The sequence below is a fragment of the Globicephala melas genome, chromosome 17 (assembly GCF_963455315.2).
Source record: "Globicephala melas chromosome 17, mGloMel1.2, whole genome shotgun sequence".
NCBI lineage: Eukaryota > Metazoa > Chordata > Mammalia > Artiodactyla > Delphinidae > Globicephala > Globicephala melas.
Genome location: NC_083330.1, coordinates 43,337,528 through 43,364,679, shown reverse-complemented (window position 1 = coordinate 43,364,679; position 27,152 = coordinate 43,337,528). Strand labels below are relative to the sequence as shown.

The 27,152-nt window shown below is 36.1% G+C and overlaps 1 protein-coding gene across 1 annotated transcript in view; it reads right to left on the bottom strand.

Moving 5' to 3' along the window:
* VPS13B (vacuolar protein sorting 13 homolog B) overlaps nt 1–27,152 on the bottom strand; it is a 798,623-nt gene that overhangs the window by 99,666 nt on the left and 671,805 nt on the right. Inside the window, exon 40 of the mRNA XM_060287492.2 lies at nt 7,170–7,366. Coding sequence (XP_060143475.1) covers nt 7,170–7,366 — 197 coding nt within the window. The remainder of the gene's footprint in view (nt 1–7,169; nt 7,367–27,152) is intronic.

Genomic DNA, 27,152 nt, shown 5'->3' with positions numbered 1-27,152 from the left:
CAGTTTTAAAACAGTAAGTACAAAATTTGAGGTGTTTATCTGAAGAATTTCTCTGTCAACTGCAATTTTTGGCACTCTTGAGATTTTCCAAGATTTACTTTTCTCTCTCTTGAGAGTAGCAAATTCTGTAACATGTTGAAAAAGGTTGCTAAGATGTCACAAATAAGTGTGTGTCAAAATCTTTATTTATAACAAATTGATTTTTCACTTTTCCTAAATTAAATGTACAAATCAATGGTTAAAAGATATTTTTAGGTCTATACAGTAACTCCTAACGTATATATTCAAGTGGTCAGCACTCTTTCCATCTTGAAATCCTGACTAAAATGTTACTAGATTAATCTATATTTAAAAAGTTAGAGTTTTATTTAAAAATTGGAGTTATATCAAAATTAAAATGTGTTAAACACAAAATTAATATGGTATATGCACATGAAATGCTTTATATTTTGAATCAGTAAATTTATAGTTTTTGATATTCAACTTAATTTGATCATCACTATACACTATAAAAGTACATATGCATGTTTACCTTTTACATAAGGATTAAAAATATCTAACTATGATAGAGCTAAACAGTCATAAAAATGAGAACAATGACCCTGCTAGGGACACTTATAGCAACTACATTTATATCATTTCCTTAATTAAGTACAATGGACTTCGATCTGATCCAGATATCAAAAGGAAAAACATAATTCATGCGATGTGTAATAATCAGAAATGGAAAAGTAAAGATGGCTCCAAGGAGCAAAACCTTTCAAATAGTAATACATAGAACACAAGATTCAGTAGTTAGTTCAAATATCAATAAGTTCCTAATGGAAATTCAAATTTTTAGAATAGAGGAAATATTCTAAAGAGTAGAAAGTATGGCAGGAGTTTTACATATCCATACCTTCATTTTAGCCAAAGGGACTTATTAACTGTCCTGGGTGACCCATAGAAGGGTATCAACTCCTTTAAACAAGGAGTGTTTTAGTAAGTTTAGATCTTGATTGATCCATAGGCACTGCAGGGACCCAGGCATAATCCTTAAAGATTCACCCCTGGATGTCACCCCTATAGCTCTGCAGGTATCCAACAATGATCTGACTTGATTGATAAAGCCTTGGGCTTTTCTCTGTATCCCTCTGTGGTAATAAGAGTTTTATAATATAGCATAGAGATTGAGAAAAGAATGATTGAGGTAAGAAAACCGAGATGAAAATGCTTGCACTGCTTCCACTTACACTGTAATCATGGGCAAATTATTTCATCTAGCTAAATCTGTTTTCTCATCTGTAAAGTAAGTATAGTAATTGGACTTACTTTTTGAGTATTAAAGGAGGTACTACATAGAAACTGCTTAGCATAATGTCTATCACTCCATAAGAGAAAAAAAAATCTCATCCCTCTTTTCCTGGTTGGCAAACAGGGTACCGTACTGGTTACTTAGTTTAATGTCAGTTGCTGGTGATTACCTTTAGCTCCCAAGAGGGATCTGACAATATCACATTGTCATTCATCCCAGTGTGGCACTGTTTCTCAACATTGGTTCACCTAAACTCTCCACTGCCTACTGCAAAAACATTGTCCTGTCCATCCTGGGAGAGCACCGCATGGAGGAGAGAAGACAAGGGACGATGCACCATGTTCTCTCTACACCTTAGATCTGTCTTTTTTGGGGAATGTTTTAACTCTAACTGCAAGTAAGAAATACACCTCTGTTGTAACCTCATACAGCTATAAAATGGCAGGGGGGAGGTTACTGAAAATATTTTTTAAATTGTGGTAAAATACACATAACTTAAAATTCACTGTTTTAACCAGTTACAAGTGTACAGTTCAGTGGCATTAAGTACATTCACATTGTTGTGCAACTAACATCATCGTCCATCTTCAGAATTTTTTCATCTTCCCAAACTGAAAGTCCATACCCATTAAACAATTTTCCTCTCCCTCATCTCCTGGCAATCACCATTCTACTTTTGTCTTTATAAATTTGACTAGTCTTGGTATCTCATATAAGTGGAATTATATAGTATTTGTCCTTTTCACATTGATAGTTTCTATTTTATTTAAAAAATTCCATCAACAGATGAATGGATAAAGAAGATGTAGTATATATACACAATGGGATATTACTCAGCCATAAAAATGAGTGAAATAATGCCATTTGCAGCAACATGGATGTAGCTAGAGATTATCATATTAAGTGAAGTAAGTCAGCCAGACAAGGACAAATCATATATCACTTATATGTGGAATCTAAAAAAAAATGATATAAATGAACTTATTTACAAAACAGAAATAGACTCACAGAAATAGAAAACAAACTTACGGTTACCAAGAGGGATAGTGGGGGATGGGTTGGGGAAGGGATAAATTAAGAGTTTGGGATTAGTAGATACAAACTACTACATATGAAATAGATAAGCAGGGCTTCCCTGGTGGTGCAGTGGTTAAGAATCCGCCTGCCAATTTAGGGGACATGGGTTCGAGCCCTGGTCCGGGAAGATCCCACATGCTGGAGCAACTAAGCCCGTGCGCCACAACTACTGAGCCTGTGCTCTAGAGCCTGAGAGCCACAACTACTGAGCCCGCGTGCTGCAACTACTGAAGTCCGTGCGCCTAGAGTCCGTGCTCTGCAACAAGAGAAGCCACCGCGATGAGAAGCCCATTCACCGCAACGAAGAGTAGCCCCCACTTGCCACAACTAGAGAAAGCCCATGTGCAACAACGAAGACCCAACACAGCCAAAAATAAATAAATAAACAAATTTTAAAAAATTAAAATAGATAAGCAACAAGGACCTACTGTATAGCACAGGGAACTACTGTCAATACCTTGTAACAAGGTGGCAAAGCAGTTCCAAACGTCAAGATTGTTGTCTGAATGGTTTATGAAAGTCAAAAGGTTAAAAAAAATGGTACCCAGCAAATTTAGGTACATCTAAAAGTACATATCCAAGTAGCCAAATGGAGGCAAACAATATCTAGAGGCCACAGTGACCGTCTGGTAGGAGAAAGTTCAACCAGTGAGGAGAAAGGAAATGATCCAGGGACTTTACCATCACAATGCTCTTCCTCTGATTCCTGCACTGGCTATACACACAAGAATGAAGGTTTGGTAAATAAAAAGCATCTCTTCCTCACATACACAAAAAGCTGTGGACCACTGTCTCAAAGATCACTAAATATGAGTGGACAGCGACTTACAGGATCTTTAGGGAGAAGGAGAAAATTTTATTTTTTTTTATTTTGCGCTCTAAAAAACTCAACAGAGTTTCCATTTTCATCACATGAAGAAAGAGCCACACACTTCTTTTTCCAGGATGCCTTCCTTCTATGAACCAACGTTTTGTGGGTGGGGATAAAAAGTCCTTGTAAGCAATCTACTCTCACGTTTTAACATTGTGAGAAAGTGACCATGCAATATGGACAAAACCACCAAAGACTCGACACAGGTAAACAGCTTAGCATTATCATCAAACAATTTGTCATAAAGTTAACTGGACATATATATCAAGCTCTTCACAGTTATTACTGTGTAACACAATAATTGCCTGTAACTTGTGACTTTAGATAGTCACGTACTTCTGGAGTTAGCCATTTGGGGTGAGGGTAAGAGGTGGAAACAAAGTAGAAAGTTGTTCTGGTCCATCAGAAGACATCTGGTTGATACCAAACTCAGGGAACCTAGTAGAGTGGCCCAAAGCCTGAGAGTTGGGCCCACCAGCCATTTCTCATCTTTCCGCCTAGGTCCCATCACTAGGTAAGAAACTGTAAATTCCAAACACAGCGTGTGCTTGCTGGCTATCTTGTTTGCTCTCTAAATCCACTTTCTACCCCTCCCCATCCTCTTCTCTGCCCCTGACTGTATCAACAAGCTGCTTTGTCCTTGGCTTGTCTTTTGGTTCGGCCAGTGGAAGGTGCCCAAGGGAGATCAGAAGGTGTGAAGAGAGTGGCGGAAGGACTCATATTCTCCTGGCTCCTTCTTAGACACGTCTCTGCACATTGTTGGTCCCTCCACCAAAAACAGCTACAACCACCCATTCTGGGTTAGTTTTGGTAATGGCTCTATTACCTGGCTCTTTCAGGACTAAGAGTGGGATGGTTCCCCATGGTTTCTAGCCTCAGGGTACTGTCCTATCCCTTCACCTTGTCAACACTTTTGTAAATAGTCTTTACAGTAAACTCTCCTCCGTTAACCAGTCTGAGTGTGCTGTCTGTTTCTTGTCAGGACCTACTGGGAAAAGGGGTTTATTTAGGCTTCAGCAGTGGGCAGTGGGGGTGGGCAAATACATCATGCTGAGATTAAAAATAAATAGCTGAAATGGATACCCTGATCAGGGCTTAAAGGCTGTATCTCTTGCTTCAGTCCAGTGCACCACAAATAGAAAGAAAACTCTACTAAAGTTCAATACTATTGTGGAAACTAAGCTTAAGTTACTCTCCTTCCAATGCTACCTTGAAAAAAACAACAGTTACCCATCATTCATTTTCATATGATCAAGCAAACCATTAATTAAAGATAGTGGAAAATAATTATTACAGATACACGGGGATTGAATTAAAGATAATATGCCTGTATGGGATAAACAGACCAAGGTTTAAGAGAGTGAATCTTGTCTCCAGTCCTTTGTACCGAAGGCTACCTGCCACCCCTCAGACTGGTTAGCTCCTACCCATTCCTTAAGGCCTCAGCGTAGAAATCAGTTTCTCATGGCCAAACAGCTAGTTGGTGATGGAGCCAGGACTTAAACCCAGGTCTGCTAACTTGAAAATCCCTAATAAATAGTGCTTCTATTTACATACACACAGCGATGCCATTACCGCTAAATATCCTACACTGTTGCACTTTTGACAACTGTGGACAAGATGCTTTATTTTTTTAGATTAAGCTTCATGGGACTTATTTTTACGAACTTTCTTCCAGTAATGTACAAAAGTCTGATGCATATCCTTCTCAAACCATAAATATTATTTAAGATACGATAATCTCTAATCATAAAAGTGTCAGGTTTTTATCCAGTTTTAGATTTCTCATGACAGAATATACTGGATCTAACCATGTGAAATGTTGACATATCATCAAAGCACTGATGTTTTCCTTCAAGAAACTGGATGAAATTTATTTACTGTTCTCTTTGAAAAATGTCTTAATAGTGTTTTATTATGTTGATTTTTAAACCAGCTCTTTAAATTTAATTTCACTAATATCAATTTCTACCTGAAAAATGCTTAATGTCAAACAATTTAAAGCAAGATCAATTGTGAAATATTAGGCAAGTTGAAAAATCCAAGGTGAGGACAAAAGATCTGTGATTACAATGTTGAAAGCTTGGTGAAAAACTGCCTAAATTTGACTGTCTGCATAAATTTCCATTCCCTAAAGGTTCCACATTTCTGCAGTGCTAAGCTTACCACAAAGTGATTTTCATGAATGTTTCAGATTCAGAGGAATTAACCTTGTCCAAAATGCTTCTTTCAATGATGAAAATGCATTCTTTGATAATTAGAATCAAGAAATGATTTCTAACTTGATACTAATAATGAAACTCAGATTTTAAAAAAATTCATTACCCATAGCTCTGTTTTCTGAGATTTCCTGGTTTCTGACTAGGTAACCTATGCTTAGAATAGGCAATCTTTCTATCCATCTGCTAACTCCTCCCAGGATGGGTGTTCTTTTCACTGCTGCATTTCATATAGGTAAAATCAAGACCCCACTTCTTTAATATATTTTCACCAGTCGTACATTACTAGGTAATATACTGGGAAGGCAATTATTTTTAAAGAGCCCAAATGACCAAGAAATAGAAATCATAAAGCAAAAAACATATTATTATTAAGCATACAAAGTAATCAACGAAAAAGACTGTGATGCTACAGACTAATGTGAACAGAGGTTATCTCGGTGTGATATGACGATGGGTGGTATTATTTTCTGTATTTCCCAGATGTTCTTCAATGAACATATATTACTATTAATTACAAAAAGAGAAAGCATTCACAACTATCTATAATGTAAAACAGGAACTAGAATACAAAATGGTGTGCTATGATTATAACCCTGTAAAGGCATACAATGATGGGCAAAAATAAAGGTAACAAAAAAGAGAAAACGGTTCAATCACAGGGTGTTGGAACGGTGGATGTTTTTTTCTTTTTGTTAGTGTCAAAATGTTGTTTGGGGGAAAAAAGAGGGGTGGATTATATACAAAGAATAAGATAATGCTAGAGCAAACTCGTCAGGAGAATTAGAAGGTAGGACATTGAAAGTGATGGGCAGCAAGATAGGCACAGGCCCATAGTACACATATCATATGACCCAAAAAACTGTTCCATTGATGGTGATTTAGTTTCTTTTTCTTGTCATTTAGGGGAGCATGAACAGAAAGACATAATAAGGATATGTAAACTAGAAGGAGCACTTGAAGAATAAATTGCTGGAGCCATTTTTTCTCTGCTCTAAGTTAGTGGATGTATTAAGCAGGCAAACACTGGAAATAGGGACAATCTGGCCCTGTTTTGTCACTAGCCAGATATCCTGTAGGAGGTGTGGAACAGGAAGTTCTGGGGACACGATTCAGAATACCTGAAGTCTATAGCTCTAGAGATACATTATAGTCAAATAGACTCAAGAGCTGAATAAAACTTTGGCTATCTGAAATCGAGTATAAATTATTTTGGTTAGTCAAGTTTTCCTAATGTCTGTCTTTTAAAGTTTTTTTAAAAACCCCTTAAGAAGGAAGTAGCTCCGAAAAGAAGGAGACAATTCAATTTACTTGACGTTTCTTTTAATGCCCCAGGGTTAACATTTACACATATTGATGACTGTGTCATTAAGAGTCTATTGAAGTGTATATGGCTCTTTTCCTCTAAATTTTTTAGCTCAGGATAACTGGATTTTTGGTTTTTTTGAAGTTTGTTTTTTGCTCTTTTTTCCTTTTATATTTAAGGAACAGGTTCTTAGAGCTCACAGTAAAACACAGGAATTTTAGTACACAGACTTTGAAACATCAGCTTCTATCTCGCTTCCTCGTTCTCATCTGTAGTTCAGACAGATGCAGCTGTTAGAGAGCTGCGATATAGCTAAGTGAGGGGCCACTAGATAAGATGACTTGACGATTGTTTCCTAGTATAATGCCACTATTTCATTTTTCACTTTGTTCACTGAGTTACCTTTGGTCATCAGCTCCATTTTGGCTGCTGTTCAAAACAATTCTCCAAAGATCCGAGGATACCAGTTTCTTCTGGTCATTCACAAGATTGATATCTGGCAACTGCAGTTCACAAACTTTGCTTTCAGACAGACTAAATTCTCGAAATGCAACAAAAACCTTCTGGAGTTCATCCCAGTATTCCAAACTACAGGGAATCTATATTAAAAGAAAGAAGATTTTAGAAGATGCAAACAGAAATGATGTTTCTGTATTTGTTGACATGCAACTTGAATCTTCATAAAAGTTATAACATTAATGAGACTTTTAAAAGGGGACACAGTTGTAAAGGACAGTAGTTTAGGATTTCTTTTCATAGTTATATTCATCCTGTTTACCTACTTTATTTCAAAAGACTCATTCAAGAATAATATGTGGAAACAGTCAAGAAAGTTTTTAAATAAAGGAGAAAGAGTGGAGAACAAATTCTACCAGATGCTAAGTCTATTATAAAGCTACACTAATTAAAATTAAAAGATAAGGTTGGAGTAGTAACATACAAATAGATTAGAAGAAGAAAAAATAATAATATGTAAGTACAGATAAATTTTAGTATGTGATGAAGGTACCATTTCAAACAAGTATGGGAAGGATGGGAAATGAGGTTGCAAGAACTGGTTAGCCATTTGGTAAAACCAAAGTGGGTCCCTACATCATTCCTATATGTAAGTAAATTCCAAAAGGATCAAAATATTAAAGGCTAAAAACTGAAAACATAAGAGAAAAAATCAGTTAATATTTTTATCATAATAGGGTAGCCTTTTCTGTGTATGGCATGAAACCCGCGGACGGGAAAAGAAACAACAAACAAACAAACTTCACAACTGATAACATCAGAATTAATAAAAAGCAAGGTTAGTATAAAACAGGTAATAGTTAATGACAGATCTACAAATACTTGTTGTGAGAGCAGAGAGCTCTTACAAATCAATGAGAAAATGATTAAGTAAGCATATAGAAAAACAAGCAAAGGCAGTTGTTGGAAGAGGCCCTGAACGTCCCTGCATGTTCTTGCCAGGTATGTAAAGGATGCAAGGCCCTGAAAGCTGTTAACAGGGACCATTTCCCAGGTTCTGTTTGCAGAAAGTATCTTTGAGTGATGAGGTAAAGTTTCTTTCCAGGACAAAGAGCAGACTTGCTCTAAAAGAGGTTGATTTGACAAGCTCCATGTTCCATGCTGTGCCATTTATCTACTGCATGCAGAGCATCCCCCTGGGGGCCCTTTTGCATCACCCTTGTGGGACTTGGGGGCAAGAGAAACCAATGCAAACATGATGCACACACTGTTTGCTGTGCCACGAGCAATAATACTCTTTGTTTCTGACCCAAAAGTCTAATATATTCTGTGAGCATCCATAAAACATTAGCTTGCATAAGGTAAAATCCCAGATTCTGACAGCAATTAATTTACAGAAGAAAAGATATAACCAGCCAGTAAACATGCAAAGATACTCAACTTCACTAATACTTACATAAGTTCAAATTAAAGCAATAATGTAGTATTTTTATTTATTAATCTGGAAGTTTGAAAAGACTGACATTTCCAATTTCTGTAGAGGTGTGGGAAAAGCATTTCTACCCATTATTTTTTTTTTTTTTCCATTTTTTTTGCGGTATGTGGGCCTCTCACTGTCGTGGCCTCTCCTGCTGCGGAGCACAGGCTCCGGACGCGCAGGCCCAGCAGCCATGGCTCACAGGCCCAGCCGCTCCGCGGCATGTGGGATCCTCCCAGACCGGGGCACGAACCCGCGTCCCCTGCATCGGCAGGCGGACCCCCAACCACTGCGCCACCAGGGAAGCCCTCTACCCATTATTTTTGAAGAATAATTTGGCAATATCTATTAAATGCTTGGAAGGATACATCTAAGAATTTGTTTTACAGATATTCCAATACAAGTAAGTGTGTGTGTGTGTGTGTGTGTGTGTGTGTGTATACGTATGTGTGTTTACTTTAGTACTGTATTAGTAAGAAATTGGAAAGATACAAATATGGAATTAAATATAACATGCAGATCTATAGAATGGAATCTGTACAACCGTTAAAATGAATAAGGAATACCTATATACACTAACACAAAAGACACTCAAGATATATTATTAACTTAAAAAAAATTAAGCTTCAAAATAGAACATGTGGGTTGATCCCATTTGTCTTAAAAAAAAAAAAAGGACTGGGCTCAGATGTGTCTCCTCTTTTGGAAGCATTTCCTAATTATGACCATTCTCAGAACTGGTCACTGCCTCTCTTGTGTCACTTCCATATCTAACTTACTCCTCTATCATAGAAGGCATTACATTTCGCCATTCCTTATTTACATGTTTGTCTCCTTTAGTTGACTCTGTGATCCTTAAGGCAAAAATGGCATATTATTTTTAAAAATATTAGCATCAGTTTTTGGAACATAACAGGATATTAATAAAAGCTTCCTGAATGAATAGATTTCTCCTTAATCTTCCTTTCCTAAGTAAGTGATTCTAAATCTTTGAATGGGAATAAATTTTACCTCCGTCTATAACAGTTTCTTTTCCTTAAATGGGGACTTGAGCATCCACGTATGGCGACGTGCTAAATGGACGAAAGGGGCACAAAATGGATATGCATAAGAGGCTAACAGTGTGATGAAACAGAGCACATGTTTTGGTTAGTGATAAGGACAAGTGACATATCCATAAATTCTACTCTTAGCCACCATTTCTTGAAATTCTCCCTCTTCTTGCTTTCCATGACATACATTTTTCTAACTTTCCCCTCTCTGGGTCTTTGTTCCTATACTGTCTCTCAGCCTCAAATACCCGTAGAATCCCTGGTTTCTCACTGTCTAATGTTTAAATCTTTCCCATCTATCAAGGTCCAAATGAAATACCACCTTTCTTTGAGCCTTTTCACCTCCCAGATGGAGAAATGCTTTCCCTTTTCTGAACTCCAATAGTTTTTAAAAATGGGAATCTGTTTCATAGCTCTTATCACTATACACCTCATGTTACAGTTATTTCTATACATGACATTTTCGCTGGTAGACACATTCCTTGAGGGAATGATTTCCATTTGGCTAAGCTTTGGATTTTCACAGAACCTGGCAAACTGTATACAGTGAATGTTCAAAAAAAGTTGCTGAATGAATGAATGAATAATTCATGAATGAACAAATACACATATCCTGGGTGATTCAGTCCATCTATGGCACATTAAAAATTCTCCACAAAGAAGTATAGAAGATTAAAGCATAAACTTTGGAGTTATACCTAATGGGATTCAATTTCTAGTTCCATTAGCTATGAGTTCTTGGGTAAATTAATTTTTCTAACATCAGTACTCATATCCCTGAAAAGGGGATAATAACAGAACTATCTCATGAATTGTTGTGAGGATTAAAAGAGACAAAGCCTTCCATTTAATACCACATAATAAAAGCTTAAGAAATGTTAGTTACTAATTATTTATCCTTCTCATGCTCAAAGAACACTTCTGAAGCTTGGGTATTGTTAAAAGAATCAGGTAGGTTGTGAATAAGAGTCCTGCTTGTTAGATGTCTTAACAATGGGTTGGACCTGTGGGAAGAAAATAATAAACCTTGAGCCTGGATGTTCAGGAACCTTGTAATCAGAGTTCAATATGGTTTTCTGCTGCATATCTATTAAAATATTTCCCTGTATGTTGCCTATTACTTGAGAGATAAAGGAACATCTCCTTGCCTAACTCCTTTCTAGACTGCCAGTAAGTCAGTCCTTTAGCTTAAGAAAGTCATAAGTAGAAATGGATAAGATGTGGGAAGTGGGGTGAGACACATAAGAATCTCATGGGAGAGGGCAAATGAGTTTAGAAAAGCATATTTAACATACCTATCTTTTTCTTTTAATTAGTAACAAATTAACAGAATGTAAAGTTCAAAAATCATCTTCTTGGTAGAGAGGTTACACAGCAAATAGGGTGAAAAAAAAGACTTGTTTCTGGTATTGTCTCCAGAAGTTTTCCATTAAAATTAATGTACAATAGGGACTTCCCTAGTGGCTCAGTGGTTAAGAATCCGCCTGCCAATGCAGGGGACAAGGGTTTGAGCCCTGGTCTGGGAAGATCCCACATGCCGCGGAACAACTAAGCCCGTGCACCACAACTACTGAGCCCGTGTGCCACAACTACTGAGCCCGCACGCCTAGAGCCTGTGTTCCACAACAAGAGAAGCCACCGCAATGAAAAGCCCGCGCACCACAATGAAGAGTAGCCCCTGCTTCCTGCAACTAGAGAGAACCCATGCACAGCAACGAAGACCCAACGCAGGCAAAAATAAATAATTAGTTAAAAGAAAATTCATGTATAATAGCTTATGAAAATTGGCCGTCACACTGGAAAGCAGAGTGAGGCCTTAAGAAAAAAGTACTAGCAAGTTTTGATGTACAGGAGACAGTTGGAATAAATCCATAATAAAAGGCAATGCAAGCTGGGAACCATTGTGGGAAGCCATTAGGTAGTTTAAGGGCAATGAAAGTAAACTGTACCAACACTGGGGCTTAGGCAAAGAGAAACTGTGAAAGTTCAAAAAGAGAGATTTGGAAGAAAGCCAAAGAAAAATTTTATTTAGTTCACAACTTTGTGTGAGGCTGGTTCTGAGGTTACATACTTCAATTGGAACATTCCAGGCTACTTTCAAAATTTAGAAAACAATAGAGAACTACTATAGAAATACATCATAAAATATGTGTTACGTGTTTGTCAGGATTTTCCTTTATATGCCCTATTTCCCTTGGTTAATAAAGGGGTATTAATAAATGAAACTTCTGTTTAAAAAGTTTAAGATTGTATGTCTATAAGTACATTTGCAAAAGTCACATATTAATCCTTTCCCCCATGTTAAGAACATTTTTGTCTTCAAAACCTCAAAAGAAAAGCTGATAACAACACTCAGTACAATTAGTATTTTAAAGGTAATTTTAGTCAACTGTCCACTGAAATATATATTGAGCCACAGGTTTATAAATCATATAGATATAATCTTTATTTTTAAAATTTCTCCAACATAAAAAAAAATCTCTTGTTGGTATTACATTCACTTAGGATAAAATCCTGGCCCTGACCCTTAATCACTGCTCTATGACCTTGAGCACCTTATTTAATGACTCTGGGCCTCAGTTCCCTCATTTGTGAAATGTAGATAATAAAAACTAAATTATTTTAGTCCCTGATAAGGATTTCGGACTTTATCTTAATGTCAATGAGATATCTTTGAAGGGTTTTAAGCAAAGAAGCAATGCTTAAAGTCAAATTTATGTTTTTAAAAGTTTCTGGATACTGTGTAGAGAATGTATTAAAAGAGAACGGGGCAAGCACGGATGAGAACAGACAATTAGGAGGCTAGGGCAGTGATCTGTGCTAGAAATGTAGATGGCTTATGGTATGGTCGGTGGCAATGGAGTGGTAATGTGGGAGATTCTTGAGGAATAAAAATCTGTTGACTGATTAGATATAGGAGAGGGAGGTGTTAAGGATGACCCCCAGGTGTCTGGCCCAAGCAGCTGTATGGGTGCTGATGTAATTTACTGGGATGGGTAAGACTGATTTGTCCCATTGGGGAGTAGGTTTGTGGTGTCAGGTGGAAGAGGGGAGATCGTAAGTTCAATTTTAGACAAGCTGAGTTGGAGGCATCAGTGAGCCATCCAAATCTTGAGTATGGAGTTGGCTATTCTAGAGAGTTGGAGAGGGAGTTAACTGTGTTGAAGGTGTTTTAAATGACGAATTAAGAAGGTAAAATGGTTGAAAAGGGATGTGAAAACAGAGTATGCTGATGGATAGGGAGAAAGCAGAGAAGTATGGATTTCTCTACGGTTTAATGAATGAGTGTACTGGGGCTTGCCGAATGAGCGGGCTGGAGAGATGGACAGACTGTGAGTAAGAGCAGGATGCTGGAATGAGTGATTTAGGAGGTGGAGCAGCTTGGGATGCTGACAGGCTCCAGGGCTTGCGTGTGGCACTTAGACGGAGTGGCGCAGGAGGTCACTAGAGTGAGAGCTGGGGTCTTGGCTGGGGCTCTCTCACATGGATGTTGATGGCAGTGAAGGAAAAGGCTGGAAGCCACCGGCTGAAGACTTCTGAGAATGAGGGCAGACGACCAAATACATAGCAGATGGCAACAACGAAGAGGAGTGAGGGTGATATAATTGGATGGAAGGAGTCTCAAAAAAGCAGGAAGCCTTTACAGGAGGGGAGAAGAGTACAGGCAAGTGGCATAGGGGAGCAGCAGAGCACCTTATCTCCTGACCCTGAGGTAAAAACGATGTGGGAGAATAAACTGCTTCCACCTCAGGGCGGGTTACAGTGGTGTACAGAGTCCCAGGGGACAGCAGGATTTCATTTAAGGTGAAGAGGCAGAGGAAATTCTTGAAGAGGCTGAGGTTTAGGGAAGTTCACTAGTCACAGAACAGGTGTTCCAGAGGGCTCAGTGGAAGGGTTTGGGAGGTAGAGGAGAAAGGAGTTTTGGTAAGGGAAGGACAAAGGGATACAAATCAGTATCTAGGCAAGAGGGGCTAAATCTTACAGTTTGGGTAGTGACTAGGAAAGAGGGAAGCGAGGCATGTGTTGGAATTAAGACCTCATTTAGGAGGGTAGGGACAATGGCTGTGGTTCTAAAAGTAGCCTACTGCTCCTTCCTGAGGCCTGGCTGCATTCCGTGTGTTCTCTGACAAGCATTCTTAACGAACTCCAGCTATTTCTCCAATAAACTCATAGCACAGAGTCAGGTACATGGTATATGCTCAATAAATAGTTTTAAAATTTATGAATGAAGATAGATGCTGAAACAATAATCTTTTTTACAGCCTTCTATTCTAAAAAGGTTTTGTTTTATATACTGAGCTCTCCTTTCAAATTACTTTGCAATCACACCCACTTTTAACAAACTTTTCATTAGCTCACTAATCTTCCTTTGCCTTTCAGTTAGAGGTAGACATTGCCCAGCTAATCTCTAGTCTAGCAGTAACAGAATTAAACTAAAAATCTAACGCAGTCACATTGTGATTCATATGGCAGCAATTAATTATTCTCAGGAATAAATCTGGGCTCTATTTTGTGTGATCTATTTAAAATAACTTTATTTTGTGCTTTTAGGTTTGAAGGAGATGATGTGAATGATTTTTAGTTACATATCTATAACTGAGAATTTGTTATTAATGCTTGCACTGAATAACTTGAAGGAAAGATGACTATTCCAAGAAAGTTTGGTTGCCAAAAATAGTTTAGAAAGCCTAAATATCTAGTACTGAGTCATGGGAAGTGGGAACAAGTAAATTGGTTTCACTGGAAAACATTCCACATGTAACACATGGTACATTTCAAATGACTGTCAAGATTATATATATTTTTATTACATTTTGTTTTCCTATCCATTATTTGACAGGACCTAAAAAATTAGCCAGCCATATATAATAAACTGTACTCTAAGCATATGTGGTCTCTGCATATGAATATATTTTAGGTTGTATATCTGCCAGTTGGTAAAAGCACATGTATTTTTGCATTTAAAATATGATTCCAAGATTTGTTTCCATTTGATGGCTAATTTGGGAAGATTTGCATGTGTGTTGGCCATTTAAAAATATTTTTGGTACAAAGAATATTTTGGCACTTAATTTGTTTTTATTATTTAATAGTACTGCCAAGACTATTAGCAGGGTTGCAACTGCCCATCTGCTCATAGATAAACAGGTCTGAATTCTTTGTCCAGGGACTGCTAAAGCTGGGCCATTGCCCCTTCGCCCACTCAGTGCCACCAAGCAACCTAAGAAAAGGATACAGAGGAAGTGTGTTCCCTGTATTCACGTACATAATAAAGAGGTGGTAGTATTTAGCAAGTGATACATTCTATCAATCTGATTCAACTGTCCTTTCCTTTATATTATGAAGAAATAGAGAGCCTAGCTGACTGTGTAGGGCTGGTTAGTGAGCACAAAGCTGGAACTTCCATTCAGTAGTAAGTTATTAAGGGTAGGTTACATCAGAGGATACCATCTTTATCACTCCTCCCACTACATTTCCAGATTTCTCAGGGCACCAATTAACAGGTCAGTACAGTAGGGGTAAAACAGTTCGCTTTTCCATCATTATCCGTGATTTTGGTAGTAGCAGTAATAAAAACACTGATGGAAGCTGTGGTAGAAGAACAGCCTTTTACAATTTACAGACTTTTTTTGTATATTATCTTAGTGAGGAATACATTATTCCCATTTTACAGATAAGTGAACTGTGGCTTAAAGAAGTTAGGTAATATGTTCAAGGTTACACATTTAGTAAGTGGCAGACCTTTTGGCTATAAATCCTTTGCTCCTTAAACTAATTACCTTTCGATTAAAGAAGAAAAATAGACTCCATAATGTATCATTTACAATTTCCAGTTTCAGTTTCTTTAAAGTGGATTCATAGAAAGAAATCTGAATGCAGAATACATTTTGACCCTTACCATTAATACCAGTCATTTATAGTTACTTAATTTGGCAATTATTTTCTCTTTAGCTGCCTTTTTCTTTCAGCACTTTGAATATGTTATCTCTCTGTCTCTGGTCTCCATGGCTGCTGATGAGAAATCAGCTGTTAATCTTACTGAGTATCCCTTACATATGATGAGCCACTTCTCTCTAGTTGCAGTCAGGGTGGTTTTTTTTTTTTTTTGGATAGGTTGATTGTTTGGTATGGAAATCTTTGAGTTTCTTCTACATGGAGTTCATTGAACTTCCTGGATGTGCAGACTAATGTTTTTAATTAAATTTTGGAAACGTTCAGCCATTAGCTTTTCAAATAGTCTTTATTCTCCTTTGTCTCTTTTCCTTCTAGGCCTCCCCTCACGCACATATTGGTACACTTGATGGTATTCCACAGTCTCAAAGGCTCTGGTCACTTGTCTTCATTCTTTTATCTTTCTGTTTTCAACACTCAATAATCTCAGTTGACCTATCTTTAAATTCACTGCTTCTTTCTTCTGCCTGCTCAAATCTGCTATTGAGCCCCTCTAGTAAATTTTTGATTTCACTTTTTATACTTTTCAACTCTGGGATTTCTTTTTTTTTTTCTTTACAATTTCTATCTTTTTATTGATATTCTCTATTTGCTGAGACATCATTCTCATATTTCCCTTTAGTCCTTTAGACAAGGCTTTCTTTAGGTTTTTTTGAACATATTCAAAATAGACAGTTCAAGTCTGTCTAGTGAGGTCAACATCTGGGCATCTTAGGGACAGTTACTATTGATTACTTTTTTCCTCTGTATATGGGTCAGACTTTGTTTCTTTGCAGAGCACATACTTTTTTGTTGGAAAGTGGACATTATAAATGATATACAATTTTATTATATTAATAAATATTAACTATATTACTATTATTATATTATTAATAAATAATGGCAACTGTGGAAATCAGACTCCCTTCCCCAGGGCTTCTTGTCATTGATATTTGTTCTCCTTTTTTTGTTGTTGTTACTAACATTTACGAATTAATTCTAAAAAGTCTGTTTTCTTTATATGTGGCCACTGAAGTCTCTACTTGGTGAGCTTAGTGGTCAGTTAATAATTAGACAGAGATTTCCTTAAAGGCCTGGAAACAAGTATACCCAGTCTCTGCTGAGGGGCTCTATGTGCCTATTAAGGCATGCCCTCAACTCTCCCCTGGCCTTCCCTTCCTGCTTGTGCAGAGCCTTAAGGTCAGCCTGAGGTGAGAGCACAGGGCATTCTTAGGTCATTCTTAGCATGTGCAGAGCTTGGGGTAAGTGCACAGATTTATGCATGTACATATTCTCCTAGTTTCCCAGGAACCTGTTGGAACTTTTCAAAGTCTGTGTGGACATCTCATTCCCCAGCTCTTCCTTTTGAGCCTTTTGTTTAGCTTTACAGTTTTCTGTTATCCACTGCCTCAAGTATAGATTTCTTCGAATTCTTTCTGACCTACACCCTTGGCTGGGAAAAGGGTTTTTCACACTGGAACATTCCTAGTTGATAACTTTTGAAAGAGTTAATTGTTGTAAAACCCTTATTTTGTTAACAGAAAGTTATTTTATCTCATTAAGCAAGTAAAAGGATACACTACATTTATCACAATGTCAAAGTGGTGATAAGACCAAATATATTCCCCAGTGGGGAATGCACTAGAAAAATTAGAGGTAGATAAAGAGTTTTTAATTGATGACTAGAGAGTAGGTAAGTGGATAGTTAAAATATAGAACGTGAGGTCTGAGCATAAAATAGTGGATTGATTGGTGACTGAAAGAGACAATGTATATATACATTGTATCATTACATAAACTAGGATAATTTATTACATATTATTTACAATTTATTATATATTTATTATATATTATTATAGAAATTAGGATAAATGGACATCTATGTATTATTATAGAAATTAAGATACGTAAAGAGCAATATAAACATTAAAACCTAACAAGGTAAAAAACCAGCTTTGCCTCTGCAAATACAGATGTGGTTTCTAATTATTATTATTACTGGACCTAAGTAACTGTCCTTTTAAACATGAAGAACATTTTTACAATCAATTATTTATAAGAGGAGAAACATATTCATCACACAAAACAAAAGCAACTGAGTAGAGATACTTTTCAATAGTTAATTAAAATGTATTCTAATAGCAGCATGTCAGTTTTTTATGCTTCTACTTCAAAGTATAAACTTACCATTTAATAATGGCATAAAATACAAATATGTATATAATCTCAAATTTTTTAGCTTATAATACCAGTTTTTACATGTATCTGCTTTTTAGTTGATTTTGAAGAAGGAAAAGAAAAGCTTCTATACATCTTCAACTAATAGCAGTCATACAAAAAAAAAAAGAAAACTTAAAATATTGGAACCAGTTGAGAAACCACAAGTATTCAAAATGCAGGAAATCATGATTTTATAACATTTTAATGTGATCTACTCTTGGGAAACAAAGTTAACCAAACCCTATTTCTGTACAGGAAATATTCCAGCGTACAGTTGTAATACATTGTGGTGAAGGGGTACAGCTGCAGATTTTTCACCTGTAGTGCCCCACTGGTATTGTGGCTTACTGCATTGCATCAAGACTGCCTTCCTGTCCGGAAAACCTTCTAAGTACAAACAAGACTCTAAGTCCAGGTTTTATTTTCCCTTGGTATCAGAATATGGTAATTTAAGAGTCCTGAGAAATGCTTTTTTAGCCTTTAAAAGGAAATGTGTAACATTCTTTTATTAGGATCTATGTTTGGGTTGGTTTTTCAAAAAACTTAACATATGACCCAGTTATCTTATCAATTTATCAAGCTACCAAGTTTCAAGCAAATGCAGGTGTGTAATATGACATCTTTCAAGATAATATTTTCCATAAAGACAAATAATAAAAATATATTAAGAACTTCTGAGTCAAAACTAACTTAGAGCAAGGGCAACTTTACTATTTTATGGTTTCTTTTTATGAGGCCACAAACCCTAAACTCACTACTGTGTTCTAGCGTCAGCTGTAACTGTTCAGGTATTTTACTCATCTGTATGGAATAGTCAAATGTACATAGTGTGCTGTAAGAAACACTAATTGGGAATCAGGGGAACTTAATTCTAATCTAAATTTAGTTGCAAACTAGTTTTGTCACCTTGACTTGAAGTCACATAACCAATATGAGCCTCAATACTCTTATACATAAAAAATTCAGCAGATGGAATAAGACTACTCTAGCTCTTAAAACTCTAAAGTGATATATAAATATAGGACTTGCTTTTTTGCTTTATATTTTAGGAAGAAATTTTATATTTTAAAGTGCATACTATGTGCTAAGATTTTCATTGTTTTATTCAATCTCAATGGTAATTCTTTAAGTTAGTAAGAGCATATCCATTATACAGATGAGGAAAATAAAGAAGGGTTAAACAACTTGCTAAGGATCTCAGTGGTAAGTTGCAGACCTGGGACTGTAGGATTCTAGAACCCAGGGAGCTCATTCACTTTATTATAATGACTTGCATATTTTAGTTACCTGATTGTGGCAGAGGTTCAAAAGCATGCAGCCTGACAAATAAGCAATGCTCAAAAACCAAATACTTGTATTGTGATAATCTGCTATAAGATTGTTATAAGATTGTTTTAAAAACTAAAAAAGTTAAGAATACAGTAATCACTGATAATTTTTCTTAACAACCCTTTGTAATAAGAAAAAACTATAGTACAGACAGGGTAACCCTTAGTAATTGGGAAGAAGTCAACTGGGATTACAGAGTAACTTTAAAAAATCTGAAAATACTTTAGAACAAAAGAGCAAGCTTGGAATATTTTATGAGGGCTTGTCTTAAAGTTAAATGTTTAGATTGAGCAGTCAACATATTTTGTCTGTAAAGGCTAGATGATGGCAAACACCGGAGGCTTTGCGTGCTATATGCTCCCTGCTGCAACTACTTGACTTTGCCTGTTGCAGCATGTAAGTAGTATCTAAATGAGTATGTCTGTGTGCCAATAAAATTTTATTTACAAAAACAGGTGGTGGGCTGGATTTGGCTTGCAGGCTGTAATTCGCTGATTCCTTGATTAGATGAAAAGTGTTGCCCTCACAGAGGCCCTTTAGAGTATATGTCTCTTGGGAGATACTTTGCCACAGGTCTATCACATTTCCACATATCTTAGAAAAAGGCATTGTCTTTGCTCCAGATTATCTTTTCAAGTTCACTTCTATAGCAAACAGTTATGGAAGACAGAGACAGTGTCTCTCTGTCTCTGAAAAGGGCAGGCATGCTTCCTCCCCATTTCAAAAATTTCAGGTTCCCTGAGTTTGGGGTTCCTGTCTTTTAATGTAACTCACCGTGTGTTTAAGCATCACCTGGCTCTCTTCATGTCACCCTAAGGGAACTGAGGCTTGGGGAACTGGCACATATGCAGACACACTGTTGTAGGTAATAAAATATCCTTCACCTCTGATCCAGCGCTCCCATATTTTCTTCAGCATCCATGAGACTCTGGCAGGCTAAGTTGTTAACTTGCGAATGGGGTAAAGCTCAAACCCTTCACAATTTTTGACAATATCTATACTCTATTTAGTATATAGTTTTATATGTACCACATATATCACACACATGTATAAATGTATGTGTAAAAGTGAGATTAATTAGCCTATCAAGTATTTTTAATTTATTTACCATATATTTATTGTTTCTATGTCAAGGGCAAGCGAGGGATACAATGGCCAGCAAGGGAGACAGACATGGTTCGTGACTTCATGGAACTTACTAACAAGTAATACATAAATAGTTAAGTACCTGATATTGCCAGAAATGATTTAAAGTATGGTTAAGAAAAATCTGTTTTCACACAATTACTCCATACTTTTCTGGTAAATTTGAACCTGTCTTTACAGTCCAAATTAATGTGGTTTAACTATTTATCAGTGGGAGAGCTTATCTTTCCATACTGTCTTTTCACCAGATTTATACAGAACTGCTAATAAGTAGGCAATAGTGACTCGTGATTTTAACTCTGATGGAGGTACTATGGGAAGAAGAGTTATTTGTAGGCAGATAACAGGAAGGAAAAAGAAGAAAAAGTATGAAAAATTTAAAAAACTAAGCCTGCATAATCAACCCCTGAGTAAAGGGCAGGCTGTACAGTATAGTTTTCAAAATAGTAACCTTGGTTGACTTCTGGTATTCTGGATTAAGTGTGCTAGGGGAATAAATCTCAATGTGGTAAAAATGAAACCGTGCAAATTCCATTATCATTCTTAAGGAATTATGCCCCAATTCTGGCCCTTTCCTGTCTCCCCAAACTAACCTCCTACTTTTACACTACATATGCCTTTAGCTGCCATCAGTTTGTCTCCATCTGTGCTTCTTGAAATCTCATCCATCTTTCAAACCTATTCTCTTCATCTCCTTCTAGAAAAACAAACAAACCAAAAAGCCTTCTCTAATAATCAAAACTAGAAGCGATTTCTCTTCTGAACTCCCCAAACACATATAGCTTAAACTCTTACTGGCACTTAGTAATACAATCTTATCTCATAGTTATCTGTGTATATCTGTGCATATGGAACTCCAGCTGTGTACCTTTGTAACTCCCTGACTCTCCTGTGCTGAATGAGCTATAATCCTAGCTGCTATTCTCTTTGTTTAATCCTCTTACCAGAAATATTACAAGGGTATCCTTGTCTTCAGCCTGTTCATTCAGGAGGCTTCACAGATCCACCAAACTGATCATGACAGCAGTATGTAAAGCCCAGACGAAGATGAATATGCAGGCAGGGCCTCTTACTTTGGCAATTACCTTTAGGAGATAGTCTCAATGCATTAAGCTAAACTTATTCTATTTCATTTTAAGCTTTCACTCAGTCACAGTCAACACCCACTAAGTACTATGTTAGGCACTGGAGAGCAAAGATAAACATCTTATAAACCCTGCCCTCAAGAAGCCCAAAGTGAAGGAAGGAATCAGTAATATAAATAGACCCAGCGCGTCCTAAAGAAGGGCAACTTCCTCAGCTTGGGTGGAGATGGAGGATATCAGGGAAGGCCCCCTGGAGGTCAAGAAATGAACAATATATAAAAGGTCAAGAAATAAACACTATATAAATATAAAAATAACATAAATTCACACATGTACAAGATGTGTTTCATCTTTTCAGGATTCAACTCAAAGTCTTCCCTACCTTGGAAATATGACGACTGAATACAAAACACATATCATTAAACAAAATGTGAACTGTTATATTTCAAATATACATAAAATCCAATTGACAAGAAATGACAGGTAATTGGCACAAATTACCTGCCAGTTTTTTAAAAAATGGATAAAATTTGACTATAAACTTGAAAATCAGCAAGCATTAATTTTTTATCATCTGTTATATAATTAAATTTTGTTCACAACACACAAAACTACTTGGAATTTCAAATATATGTTCAAATCTGATAAAGCAAACATGAGTAAACTGTATAGTTTCCTAGGACAATCATACTCTCAAATGACCACCTCAACACTGTAGTCCCAAAGTGAAATGCAAAAGAAAAGCAGTCAGGCACACTGATGATTTATACCCTTACAAGGAAACATGAATGCCTTTGACACTGATTGTGATTCTTTTCCTATTATATGTCATGTCAAATTTGCCTGAAATAATGACTTACAGTAGTTTAGTGCCAATCACTCTTAACCTTATACTTTCCTGATTTACCATTAAGAACAGCCACGGGGTGTTAGAAAATACGTCTATTTACATACCAACTGAACACATCAAACCACAGCTCTGTTCAGTTGGTGTGTTTTCAGGTTTCAGGTGGCTAAGGGAACAAAGAAGGCTCTCACAGATACCTATAATTTTCTAAGTCTTGCAAAATCATCTCAGAAAATCTACAGAGAGGCAAATTTCCTGGGCTGGAATGACTGGCTCTTTCTTCATAAATCTGCAGATAGAATTTCTGGCTGTACTGACCACCATTATTTGGTGGTGACCTATGTCCTGTTAAGCGAATCATCATGTAGAAAGAATGTAATGTGGAAAAGATGAGCTTTGGGAATGCTTTTTAGACAATTTAGTTACATTCATAACATATCATAGACTAGAATAAAAGCCACAGACACCTAATTTGCTGTTTTAGGGGTACATCACAGACCTTACGGGACAAATTTTTCTCTCGAGATGCATGCAAAAAATAAAAAAAAGTAAAACAGAAAACTAATAAATAGTATGGACAGGATTAAAAAAACAACAACAACCCAACAACAAGCTGTGCCCATAGATCAGTTTTTATATTCACACAGAATGATCCGGCACCTTCATGGGTGTTCCCTATTTGATCCTCTTCCTCTGACCCTGTTGCCCAAGGGGAAAAGTATTCTTGGAACATGTCACTTTAAAAAAACCACAAAGAACAAATTCTTTTATATTCCCAAATACAACCACTTCTTAAAAATTTAGTAAGCAATTAAAATAAATGGCACTAATTTTAGAGATGTTTCCATAAAAAAAAGAATGGCTTACTTTCAGGGTTAAAAAATAAAAACATTTCTGTCATATCTTACATAATTAAACAATATTTTAAAGGTTTTGATTTTCATTTGTAATTCTTGATATGCAAATACTGAAAATTCCAAAGAGCATCAGAATGATTTTACTCCTGAATGAAAACTACAGGATTATTGATTCTCTAAAATATATAATCTGGCACAGGTCTGAGGAACTGAGAGCTGGTCTGCACTTCCTTGAATGTAATGAACTGTAATTTTTTTTTCCAACTACATATCCTCAACCCCAAGACTTTATTGTACCTCAACTGAATATTCTGGCTTAAAAGTTTGATCTAAGTATTAAAAAAAATTCTTTTGGCTAAAGGCCAAGTTCAAAACTTTTTTTTTTGGTACAACAACATATCTATTTCTAACTCCTGGCCTGCTTCTTTCTCCCTTTGGACCTCATCCCTGACAGACATCTGTATTTTGTAACTTTTCCTACATTCTGGCTCTGAAGATACTCCGAGTTTTGGCCCAATAATCCTTTTCTGTTTAAATTCATTAGTGTGAGAATCACAGGACTAGAAAGGACTTTGGGAGGTCATATAGACATCAACTTGCTCTGGACAAGACTAATTCCAAACCATGGAGACAAATGATGTTTAAACACTTGAAGAAGAAATTTCAAGATTTCTCTCATCAACACTGCATTGTTTAGCATGCCTCAGAATTAGAAAATGCTTTATGATATAGTTTTCATTTTATAAAATTATTACTTGGCAGACATCATGGCTTTCTGTAAAATGAACTACCATACAGCTTACATTTTTAGTTCATTAAAGGGATATTTAAGACTGAAATAATTTATTTGCTGAACTCCAATGGTGTGTAATTGGGGCAAGGGAGGTACCTAGGTTATATGACACGGACATCACTTTATTGACAGCAATACAAACGCTTTAGATGTTTTCATTCTCATTCAGTTTGGTCTTTATATTTAAACTATCTTATCTACTTCTTCATACAAATAAGAATTAATATTTTCTAGGTTAATTTTCTGTAAAAACAACTCCTAAAACCAGTATAACTGGGTCACCTTCTAGCTATATGACCTCTCTATTTTCAGTTTCTTTACCTATTAAACTACAATGATGATACAGAATGCACAAGATTTTGGGAAGGGCAAATGAAAGGATGTAGGTAAACTGCCAAGCAAAATTTCTGGCACATAGAAATTGCTCAATAAATGCAAGTTGCCTCTTCCCTCTTAGTGAAGAATGAATCATTGGATTTAATTTCTGTGGGTTGAGGAAATTGCTGACCAACTGTGGTACATATCAATGGATGCTAAAACCAATGTGTAAAAGGTTGACGGGGAACTTGATGATGATGGATGATGACCCGATCAATTTTAACATTGCTAAAAGTATAATAAGCAGATGTCATGTGCTTCCCATTGTGATGCAATAGGAAGAATACTGTGTCACTTGGGAAGCATTATTTACAGGAAAAAAAAATGCCAATAAAATCTAATCAAGCTTCCACAACAACTACTTACTAGATTGCAAAAAATATGGGGGATAGAGGAAAATGTTAAACAATATTATAAGGATAAAGTGAGCCAGAATATAGGAAATTCTAGAGGTCAAATGATCCAATTTCTTCACCAAATAAATGATACAGGGGAGAAAAAAGAGAGGGGCAACTATTATAGATTAAAAGAGAGATAAGAACCATATCAATCAAATGCAATGTATGGACCTCACTGGGCTGCTGATTCAAACAAACCAACTCAAAAAAAAAAAATAGTTTTGAGACAATAGGAAGAATTAAATATAGACTATTATATGTTACTAAGGAATTATTGTTCATTTTGTTGGCTGTGATAAAGATACTGAAGTTATGTTTAAAAATATTTACCTGTTAGCAATGCTTACTGAACTATTAATGGGTAAAATAATATGATGTCCGGGACTTCCTTTAAAATACTCCAGGAAAAACAATAACAGGATCAACAAAAAGTGGTGAGAGGAATAGACGTAACAAGGACAACAGGACATTGATAATTACTAATGGTGTGTGACAGACACACAGAGTTTATTATACTAAACTCTTCACTTTCGTATATGTAAATTTTTCATGACAGAAACTTAGAATGTTTTTCAAAGGGAATCATTTGATTTTTTTCCTCAATTAAAATTGATGCAATGATAGAAGTCTTTGTTAGGAATAATATAATAAGCATATCAACCAAGGAAAAATTTAAAAATTGCTTGAAACTTCCTTCAAAACTGATTTAAGAATCATTTTAGAAGGCAGAGCTTGTATAACAAATAATTGTGATGAAACCATGCACATCTCAGAAAAGGCCACATTTGCACTGAATCAAAAAAGGAAAATAAAAAGGAAAAGGGGGGATAAAAGAGAGCTAAAAAAAGGGCCATCATCAGAGAAAATATTTACCAATCATATATCTGATAAGAGGTTAATACCCAAAATATATAAAGAACTCATACAACTCAATAGCAAAAAAAAAAAAAATCTGATTAAAAAATGGGCAGAAGATCTAGGTAGACATTTTTTCCAAAAAAGGCACACAGATGGCCAACAGGTACATAAAAAGATGCTCAACATCACTAATTGTCAGGGAAATGCAAATCAAGACCACAATGAGATATCACCTCACATCTTTGTTAGATTGGCGATTATAAAAAAGATAAGAAATAACAAGTGTCGGTGAGAAAAGAGAACCCCTGTGTACTGCTGGTGCGAATGTAAACTGGTTCAGCCACTATGGAAAACTGTATGGAGGTTTCTCAAAAAATTAAAAATAGAACTACTATATGATCCAGCAATTCCACTTCTGAGTATCTTACCTGAAGAAAATGAAAAGACTAACTCAAAAAGACATATGCACCCCCATGTTCATTGCAACATTATTTACAATAGCCAAGAAATGGAAACAACCTAAGTGTCCACCAATAGAGGAACAGATAAAGAAAATGTGGTAAATACACACAATTAAATATTATTCAGCCATACAAAAGAATGAAACCTTGCCATTTGTGATAACATGGATGTACCTGGTAGGCATTATACTAAGTGAAATAAATCAGAGAAATATAAATACTGTATAATCTCACTCATCTGTGGAATCTAAAATAACCAAAATCCAAAAAACAAAACCCAGTTCATAGATACAGAGAACAGACTGGTGGCTGCCAGAGGCAGAGGGTGGGGAGGGCAAAATGGGTGAAGGGGTCAAAAGGTATAAACTTCCAGTTGTGAAAGAAATCAGCCACATGGATGTAACATACAGCATAGCAACTATAGTTACTATGTTTGAAATTGTAACTGTATCATTTGAAAATTGTACTGTATGTTTGAAAATTGCTAAGAGAGCAGATCTTAAAAGTTCTCAGCACAAGAAAAAAAAATTTTCATAACTATGTATGGTGACGGATGTTGACCAGACATTGTGGGGATCATTTTGCAATATATATAAATATTGAATCATTATGTTGTATACCTGAAACTAATATAATATTATCTGTCAATTATACCTTAATTTTAAAAAATGCCATCACCAATAGATACCATCAAATGATAAATTTTAGCATACGCAATACATAGTTGAAAAATTGCCCCATCAACCAAGGTTCTTTACCCTACCACTAGATGACAGCATCGACTTTAGTGATGTGGTTATTTTATTGGTCTATGTTGGCTATATTAATAAGATGGTATTTATGAAGGTCTACTTTACACTTGATGATAAAGTGTCAAGTGGAGGTTTCCAACATAGTATATAAATTTTAACGAGATCAAGGTATTGCTTGGGAAAAAAATGTAGGGTTGTGTATCTATTGTAGATGGAGCCAAGCCTACAATAGAATAAACTGTGGGAAAGTTAATTCTTCAAGACCATTTAAAATTTCTTAATACGCTAAAATACACTACAATAATCACTAAGATTACCTTACATCAAGGTTAAGCTTTGAATTTT